Below are 9286 nucleotides of genomic sequence, written 5' to 3' on the forward strand. Positions count from 1 at the left end.
AAACCCTTTAGAACTCCCCTCCATCCGTCAGCAGCCCTCCCCCTCCCCCACCCATTAAGTCATCCTTCCATTTTGTCGCCCCCTGTCCGTTAGATCCTCCACTACAACCAGATCCCCCATAAGCCTTGTTACCAGTAGTGGACACAGTCCCGTCACACAGGGGGTTATGGGTCCGTCCCCAACCTCCCCCTCCCCCACCCCCGGCGATAATGAGTGGCGTGTTGTCTCCCCTGGTGACAAACGTACCGCCCCCTCCTCCTGCACCGTAGTTCCACCTGTTCTCAGCACCTTCTTGTCCCACCAGGATCTTCAGAGTTTCACCTGCAGATTATCATAAAAGGAACATCAGATTTTATATCCATTATTTATTATACTAATCTTCCTTGTATCAAAAGGGAAGATATGATTATCTTTGGCAATTATTTTTGGCAATACATGTGCCATTATCCTTTGTCTCTTTCTCAGAAGAATGGAAGCAGATTATGAATCCTAATACATTCATCTCTTTCTGTATAGTTTTAATTTACAACATGTAACACTGTTCTATTGGCATGGTGGTTAAATGAGATATAATGTTTCTGCCAAGAAGTCCTGTACTACACCTTGTTTGAGGTTAAATGTTCCCCTCAGTACGGCACCCCGTCCTCGGGCGGACTTCGGGCTGTACCAACTGTCCCCTGCAGCAGCACCTGTCAATCAAACATGTCAGTCACTTTCATTATACAGATAAAAAACAACTATCAAATTTCTCCTGGAAACAAAGGAATAAAGTTATAGCTAGACTTCAAATTACTTCTTGATGATATTAAGAGTATGCATTAAATACTTACGTCCGTGTTAATTATACCAAACTTTATATTAATTACTTACATTTACTATTGAATAAACGTCCCTACCCGCTGCCTCTATGCTGTACGTTCCCGTCCCCGGTACAGTGAAGTGTTGTATCCCGTCATGTAGCGTCACCAGGTGTTCATGGTCCTGTCCCCTGTAGTGGGTACCCAGGGTAGTGGGGCCCAGACGGCCGATGGCACCCAGGGTGGTCAACTTGGCAGTTCGGAAGGAAGAATCTGGAAAAAGTAGGTTAATGATAGATCTTTTGTCTTGGGAATCAATTTTCTCAATATATTGAGCAGAGCTGACTGTATACTATGTAACGTTAGTACTTACCTCGAGTGGTGGGGGCCGGACAGCCTCTGGCTGGCACAGCTGTGAACGTGGCCGTGGTCTGGTTTCTTCCTTGCTTCGGAGTACCAGAGTGATCTGGCAAAAGGTATGTGTCATTAGACTGAATCTGTGTAACTATCAGGTTATAATATCAATACAGCAAGTGGTGATTGACTACATGTATATAGTTTCACAACTAAACAAGCTAGTACTAATGCTAAAACGTACCGACAATGTCACCAAGGATAATTTCCGCTTCTCTCTTTTCCCTCCTAGGCTCAAACCCGACGTAACTGATGTCGTCAGGAATATCCGGGGTTGGACCTTTCAGCAGAGACTCCAGCCGGGCCGTGACGTCCGAGTACAAGTTCATGACGTCAAAGTCACTGCCATGCTCCACGACTTTCTGTGAGAAGTCCACTGTGCTGGACAGACAGCCTAAGGTGCTCTCAACACTGTCAGCTGTAGCAGAGAGCTGCTTGGAACGGGCTGCTGTGACGGCCTCTAACTTTTCTTTCAGTTCAGTCTGTTTGCGTCTGACAAGGCCAGTGTAGTGCTTGATCTCTTCCTCCGCAGCTGCATCGATGTCGTCTGCAGCTTTCTTACTCCTGGTGTTCAGTTCTGCCTGCTTCTCAGCTACGAACCCTGCAGTGTCTCTGTATTCCTCAATTTTCGGCCTGGCAGCTTCCAGGTTGCCTTTGATCTTTGCTCTGACGTCACTCACAACGTCTGTCAGGTAGCCGTACTTGTGATCCTTGTGTTGAAGTACCGTGCAGTCTCGGCAGATGGGACTCTGGCACGTCTCACAGTAGAACTTCAGCTTCTCTTCTTCATGTTTTGGACACATCGGCAGTGATGTCGACTTGACCGATGACGTCTTGGTGATCAGTTGCTCTTTTAGCTCTGCCACGCCGATGACTTCATGGTCACGTGTACGTTTTGTGCGACGGTGGCCTCGAGCACATTCGTCACACAAGAACTCTTCACACACAGCACAGCCACAAGTAGCCACTTCTTCTTCACACAGATCACAAACTACTTTGTCGTCTGTCACACTAGCTGCACTCTTGTGAGCCTGAACGGTGTCCCTCAAGCTCAGGACAAAGAAGTTGTTTTTGAGCCCGGCGACACCGCCCTCCGGAAGTACAGTTTCGATCCGACATGTTGGACACGGAAACCTGTCCTTCGCCTCACCTTGTTTCGCTACAAACTTCTCCAGACAGCCTTTACAGAAGGTGTGAAGACACGGCAGGATCTTAGGGTCCTTGTAGGGCTCCAGGCAGATCGTACACTCCAGAAAGTCGCCCGAAATCTGGCTGAGAACGGCCTCCGCCATGACTACGTACTAGTATACTTGTACCGGTACCGGTTCGACTGGTACGCCTCGGGTGAGACAGTATTGTCACAGGTGAACTTTGAACTTCTGTTTAACACAGGGTTCACACTCTTTCAGCGGATGCCAGATCCAACACATAGCACGCTCGGCCAAGAGTGAGTCAGTGTGAGGTGTCTGTGATATATAATTGGGGGATGTGGTATAATTTCAATTCCTTGGAGGAGGCATGGTGGCCCTAAAGCCGGGTATCTGGTCTGTGAAGGCCCTGAAAATAACAGTCTGTCACCCAGACTAGATCGGGCCAATGAAACTACACGTACTTATACATCTCCCCCTTATGCCACGAGACGGCTCGCATAGTCGGAGAATATACATAATCCTGTGCGTGGTGGATTTTGTTGTAATGTACAATATATGTTTTAACGTAGATTTTAATTGGAAGGGTGACTTGATTATAAACAGCACTTTTTATTTGACAAATATGTAAAGGAAAACCTCAGCAAGTGTAATACATTAACAATTCAATATTGCAATATATCCAATATCTGCTATATCAATATCTGTATATATCCATAATAGTTTTAATCTGTTTATACCTTAGGCCACACCGACGTAATTTTATGAATGACATCCGTGCGCGCATTGATTTTCGCCTGTTTAAAAAAAAAGATCACGTCCTCCGGGGCTCTGACCTGGCTTTAGGCCTGGGTAGTCCATGGTAGTTAGCGACAATAAGGAGCCGGTGGTAACTCTGGAGGATGGCATCCAGGCTACCGAAGCTCGACGACTCAAGAACTCAGTACATACGTACAGTGCCGATCCATAAATTCCGCAATAAGCCAGCATGGGCCGGCTTGTCGTATACGTCGCTATGTACTGCTGAAAATTCGCAATACCAGCTTTGTATTCCTGTGGTTTAGTATCATTTTAATTTTTTTTATTCGCCCGCGCGCACTAGTTTGGGGGTCTTCAGAGGATGTCATCCATAAAATGTAGGCGGTGTGGTCTGATTAGAACCACTGCATAAAGTTAGCCTGTGTAATTATTCAGCAGATTTGCAGCAACTAATTTCTAGCTTGTTAGTAGATTAACGAAGTTTTTTTTCTTTCTACTTTTTTCCAGATAACATCGTCCACCTCCCAGGTGCTGAAGGGCCTTCCATTGGCTCATACCAGCCTGCAGGGGTTTCCCAATCTGGCATGGCAGGGGCAAAGAGCAGCCAACAGTGCTTGATAGAGTGCAGAAGTGTGAAAGATGGCAGATTGTAATCTTAGAAAGATGTGAAAATCTTGAAATCTTAGAAAATTGAAGATGTAATTACAAGGTGAATCTGGGAAATGAATTGTGTACTGTCCTTCATTGTTTTAAGTAGTGCTGCATACCTAAACCCACATTTAGGTTCAGGTCCGGATTCAAGTCCAGAGGTTTAGGTTCAGTTCCGGACTGGAGTCCAGACCTAAACCCATGGCATATACAAAATTGCATGTTGGCAACCTTGCAATGTTGTCTGGGTGAAACTTTGGCCACATAAGATGGAGGCCGGTACTTGACGATGCCCAAGGCAATGTTTTCTTCATTTTGCAGCAAAGACTTTGCAATCTACGGAAGGTTTTAGGTGGTTAGGAAAGAAAAGGGGTATGTGAAATGGTCTTTTATGGTAATAAGTCCGGACTCGGTTTTTGACTTTTAGGTTTTTTTGGACTTGAACCTAAACATTCTTACAAGTCCGGATCCAAGTCCAGTGAACCGGTATGCAGCACTAGTTTTAAGTCATTCACAGGGTTCTATATTAGTGATGTACTAGGGAGATTGTTTGGGTTCCTTTAGAAGCTTATCAACACTTCTCTATGTGTAGCATAGTCTTTCCAATTTCATCAAATAGATTTTCTCTTTTCTCAGGCTGTCTCCTTTCTGGTGCTGACCACATTCCCAGGTAGTCTAGGCTTTGTAATATGTTATCATATAGATTTTCTTTCCTACCAAGATGGGGACAAGTGTTATCTTACAATGTCTACACCTGTCTGGTGATGACCACATACCCGGGTCCGTCGTTTGCCCCATCCTGACCGCTCGTGTCAGTACCGGAGTTAAACGAACCGCCTCCTCCTCCGCCATTTGGGTTACAGCACTCTCCCCTGCCTCCCCCTGAGTACCCCCCTCCTCCCCCACCTCCTCCACCACCAAACCCTCCAAAACTCCCTCCCCCTCCACCAAACCCACCATCAGCATTAAAACCTGCCCCACGCCCTCCAACCCCGCCATTCACAAACGCCTTCCCACCTTCTCCACCATTCTCACAACTGTTGCCTCCTAACTCTTTAGAACTCCCTCCATCCGTCAGCAGCCCTCCCCCTCCCCCACCCATCCAGTCACCCTTCCATTTTGTCGCTCCCTGTCCATTAGATCCTCCACTACAAGCAGATCCCCCATAAGCCTTGTTACCAGTAGTGGACACAGTCCCGTCACACAGGGAGTTATGGGACTGTAGTCCAGCCCCCGTCCCTCCCCCACCCCCGGCGATAATGAGTGGCGTGTTGTCTCCCCTGGTGACAAACGTACCGCCCCCTCCCCCTACATTCCGGCCAGCCCTGTTCTCAGCACCTTGTCCCACCAGGATCTTCAGACTTTCACCTGCAGTATTAAAAAAAGGAACACCAGATTTTTGTTCAGTTATTATTATCATTGTCCTTCACGTCTTGTATTATGTAACAGGAAAAAGAATAATCATTTTTACAATAATTTTTTGTCTCTCTTATGATCAGTAAAATAGGTGATGAATCCAAATATTTCTTTCTGTGCACTCTATAATGTCAGTGTTATGCATTGTTCTACAGTTTACTTAAATGAGATACAATGTTTACTGATGCACAGTTTAACATCAACATGCCAAGAAAGCGTTAACATGTACTACAGTTGAAATGTCAACCTTTTTTGAGGTTGAATGTTCCCCTCAGTACGGCACCCCGTCCTCGGGCGGACTTCGGGTTGTTCACACCCCACCCTGAAGCAGCACCTGTCAATCAAACATGTCAGTCACCTTTACTACACAGATAAAACAACAACGAGGACTATCAAATGAGACAGCTACTAAGAAAAGATAACAAGGAATCAAATTGGATGCAGACTTAAAATTTTCTTCGTAATTTTAAGATTCTGCCTAATACTAGTAATCATTTTCGGTTGTCATTAAGCACATCATGCTGTATATCGGATATATGGACTAGGAAAAAAACATCCCTACCCGCTGCCTCTATGCTGTACGTTCCCGTCCCCGGTACAGTGAAGTGTTGTATCCCGTCATGTAGCGTCACCAGGTGTTCATGGTCCTGTCCCCTGTAGTGGGTACCCAGGGTAGTGGGGCCCAGACGGCCGCTGGCGCCCAGGGTGGTCAACTTGGCAGGTCCAAACGTACAGGAGGAATCTGAACGGATAGGTCTTGCATTTATTTATGCTGTCCAACGTAAAAAAGCTCATGTCATCATTTGGCAGGTTAGATGTCAGTCACCTTATGCATTTCTCTTCGCTTACATTCTGAGTTTCAATAAAGGTGAAAACATTCAATAAAAATGCAAGTTTGATTGAAAAGAAACTAACGTTAAATGAACTAAAATCATTTCGTGAATGTCATATTGTATTTAAGTACATGTAACTTTGCATTAAACATCAATATCTCAAAGAACGGATACCAGTTACCATGTTCTTCTTTTCATTCCGCGTGTGGATGTCATATATTCAAGTAATTATTTGATGAGGAATTACGTGGAGAGGTTTTTGTCCGTCTGTCTGAGCATGGGTGCCTTCAAAATCGAAAGTTGTATTCTAACTCTTTAATGAAGAGTTTTGTGCAACGAGTGATCACATGAATAGGTCATCAATAACACTGAACAACATACCGACAATGTCACCAAGGAAGATTTCCTTTTCTTTCCTTTCCATTTTGGGATCAAACCTGACGTAACTGATGTCGTCAGGAATGTCCGGGGTTGGACCTTTCAGCAGAGACTCGAGCCGGGCCGTGACGTCAGAGTACACGTTCATGACGTCAAAGTCACTGCCATGCTCCACGACTTTCTGTGAGAACTCCACTGTGCTGGACAGACAGCCTAAGGTGCTCTCAACACTGTCTGCTGTAGCAGAGAGCTGCTTGGAACGGGCTGCTGTGACGGCCGCCAACTTTTCTTTCAGTTCAGCCTGCTTGCGTCTGACAAGGCCAGTGTAGTACTTGATCTCTTCCTCCGCAGCTGCATCGATGTCGTCTGCGGCTTTCTTACTCCTGGTGTCCAGTTCTGCCTCCTTCTTGGCTACGTCCCCTGCAGCGTCTCGGTATTCCTGAATTTTCGGCCTGGCAGCTTCCAGGTTGCCTTTGATCTTTGTCCTGACGTCACTCACAACGTCTGTCAGGTAGTCGTACTTGTGGTCCTTGTGCTGCAGTACCGTGCAGTCTCGGCAGATGGGACTCTGGCACGTCTCACAGTAGAACTTCAGCTTCTCGTCTTCATGTTTTGGACACATCGGCAGTGATCTTGACTTGACCGATGATGTCTTGGTGATCAGTTGCTCTTTTAGCTCTGCCACGCCGATGATTTCATGGTCACGTGTACGTTTTGTGCGACGGTGGCCTCGAGCACATTCGTCACACAAGAACTCTTCACACACAACACAGCCACAAGTAGCCACTTCTTCTTCACACAGATCACAAACTACGTTGTCATCTGTCATACTAGCTACATTCTTGTGAGCGTCGACGGTGTCCCTCAAGCTCAGGACAAAGAAGTTGTTTTTGAGCTCGGCGACACCGCCCTCCGGAAGTACAGTTTCGATCCGACATGTTGGACACGGAAACTTGTCCTTCGCCTCACCTTGTTTCGCTACAAACTTCTCCAGACAGTCCTTACAGAAGGTATGAAGACACGGTAGGATCTTGGGGTCGTTATAGGGCTCCAGGCAGATCGTACACTCCAGAAAGTCGCCGGAAATCTGGCTGAGTACGGCCTCCGCCATGACCGCACCTGTACGCCTCACGTGCCTGCAGTGAGGAGGTGGACTTTGTGCACTTGCCCGGGGTGAAGATAGGTCACCGCCCTGGACCGTTTAACTGTACAAAACTAAGGGTTATGTTTTCTTGCAGGCAAGTATTTAGATGGCCGCTCGGAGGTCATATTGGTTAACTTTGAACTTTTGGGCTGTTATGCCATTACGATGCAACAGAGGTTAACGTAGAATACAATAACATTGATCATGGATATCAGGTTATTCTACTGGCTCGGCCTACCTTTTATATCTATATCTCAGTTTTATGCAAGATTGTTATGTTCTGGGCAGCTCAGCAAAAGGTCAGTGACCTAGCTGGCTGATATAGATATATTAAATAAAGAGGCTCGTTTTGCTCAGCTGAATTTATCGATAATTGCCAATATTAATACTATGAGGACAGGAATACTGTACTAAAAGTTTTTCTGACTATTTTGTCAAAACAAACCTTCCGAATCAATGCCACTAGTTCAGCTGACAACTCTCTCTCAGAATAACAACACAAAAGCATAAATTCAAATCCACCAGTTTTATTGTCCTTCATATTCAAACATACGCAGTCACTCTTTTGCTTCCTGAAATGTATACGTACATGTCCGGACATCGTTGTGAAACGTTATAGATACCTAAATGATTATCCCACATCTCCAAATCTGTTCTGCTACATAATGTAACCCAACACCACAGGGTGTTGCTACACCACAAGCTAAGTTACCATGGTGACAGAGTTCTGCATGGTCCATTTCATTGACTTAATTTGTTTGGAGCATAAGAAGAGGAAGAAGAAGAAACTGAGCAAAAACAATGTGTTTTCCTTGTGTGAAGGTAAACATTATCAAAGAACTTAATCATAACCACCCATGTCTTTATCTAATGAAACTATTTAAGGTCTTCTGCATCGAGATCTGCATCTTGGTCCTCAGCCTCCTGCAGTTCTGTCATTCCTCCGAAACTCGCTTCTCCATCTCAACCTCCAGCAATTCTGCCAGGAAAAAAAAAGAAGAGAGAAGTTAGAGCAGGCGGTCAACGACCTACAATAATACTTTGGAGTGCGTTATTTCACCTTTATGATAAGTTTTAGGCGCAACTTCACAGCTCAAACGTACCTTCGAGCCCGTCTTCTAACTCAGTCAGCAGGCCTTGCAGGTTCTCTCCCCTGCGGGGCAGCCACTGGTCTGGCTGCCTCTTCTCACGGTTCTCCCCAAAGCCGGGTGGCAGGCTTTGCAGGTTCTCTCCCCTGCGGGGCAGCCACTGGCCTGGTGGCTGCCTCTTCTCACGGTTCTCCCCAAAGCCGGGTGGCAGGCTTTGCAGGTCCACCTCACGAGGCTCAGGGACTCGCTTCTCCATCTCAACCTCCAGCAATTCTGCCAGAAAAAAAAAATAAAAATAAAAGTTAGAGCAGGCGTCAAAAGTCCGTCAACGACATACAGCATTTTTTCGAGCACGTTGTGTTACCTTTATGATAAGTTTTAGGCGCAACTACACAGCTCAAACGTACCTTCTAGCCCGTCTTCTAGCTCAGTCAGCAGGCCTTGCAGGTCCTCATGACGAGGCACAGGGATGGCGGTGGCGAGCACCAGGCAGCCCAGGAACGGGAGGCACACGGACAGCTTCATCTTCGAGTGGCCTGTTGAACTCCAAATCTGAAGAAAGAGGATAAACCAAATGGCAAAGTTACCATCGATGTAGTCATTTTCATGCTAGTCGTGCGAGCACTTTGACTTTTTAAAGTATTATATATATATACTATAT

The 9286-nt window shown here is 46.0% G+C and overlaps 2 protein-coding genes across 2 annotated transcripts in view; both read right to left on the reverse strand.

Annotated features, from left to right (window-relative positions):
* LOC109488023 overlaps positions 1 to 7727 on the reverse strand; it is a 13228-nt gene extending 5501 nt beyond the window's left edge. The window contains 9 exon segments of the mRNA XM_019792163.1: positions 1 to 321; positions 603 to 689; positions 897 to 1070; positions 1171 to 1263; positions 1396 to 2483; positions 4543 to 5134; positions 5430 to 5504; positions 5745 to 5924; positions 6397 to 7727. The exon segment at positions 1 to 321 is cut by the window's left edge and continues 257 nt beyond it. Coding sequence (XP_019647722.1) covers positions 1 to 321; positions 603 to 689; positions 897 to 1070; positions 1171 to 1263; positions 1396 to 2483; positions 4543 to 5134; positions 5430 to 5504; positions 5745 to 5924; positions 6397 to 7504 — 3718 coding nt within the window. The 5' untranslated portion in view covers positions 7505 to 7727.
* A 321-nt stretch (positions 7728 to 8048) lies between these two features.
* LOC109488037 overlaps positions 8049 to 9286 on the reverse strand; it is a 2027-nt gene continuing 789 nt past the window's right edge. The window contains exons 2-5 of the mRNA XM_019792178.1: positions 9033 to 9177; positions 8880 to 8898; positions 8641 to 8819; positions 8049 to 8516 (exon numbers count right to left, since the gene is read on the reverse strand). Coding sequence (XP_019647737.1) covers positions 8473 to 8516; positions 8641 to 8819; positions 8880 to 8898; positions 9033 to 9150 — 360 coding nt within the window. The 5' untranslated portion in view covers positions 9151 to 9177 and the 3' untranslated portion in view covers positions 8049 to 8472. The remainder of the gene's footprint in view (positions 8517 to 8640; positions 8820 to 8879; positions 8899 to 9032; positions 9178 to 9286) is intronic.

Source organism: Branchiostoma belcheri, unplaced genomic scaffold (assembly GCF_001625305.1).
Source record: "Branchiostoma belcheri isolate BF01 breed outbred unplaced genomic scaffold, Haploidv18h27 scaffold91, whole genome shotgun sequence".
In the NCBI taxonomy this organism is placed as follows: Eukaryota; Metazoa; Chordata; class Leptocardii; order Amphioxiformes; family Branchiostomatidae; genus Branchiostoma; species Branchiostoma belcheri.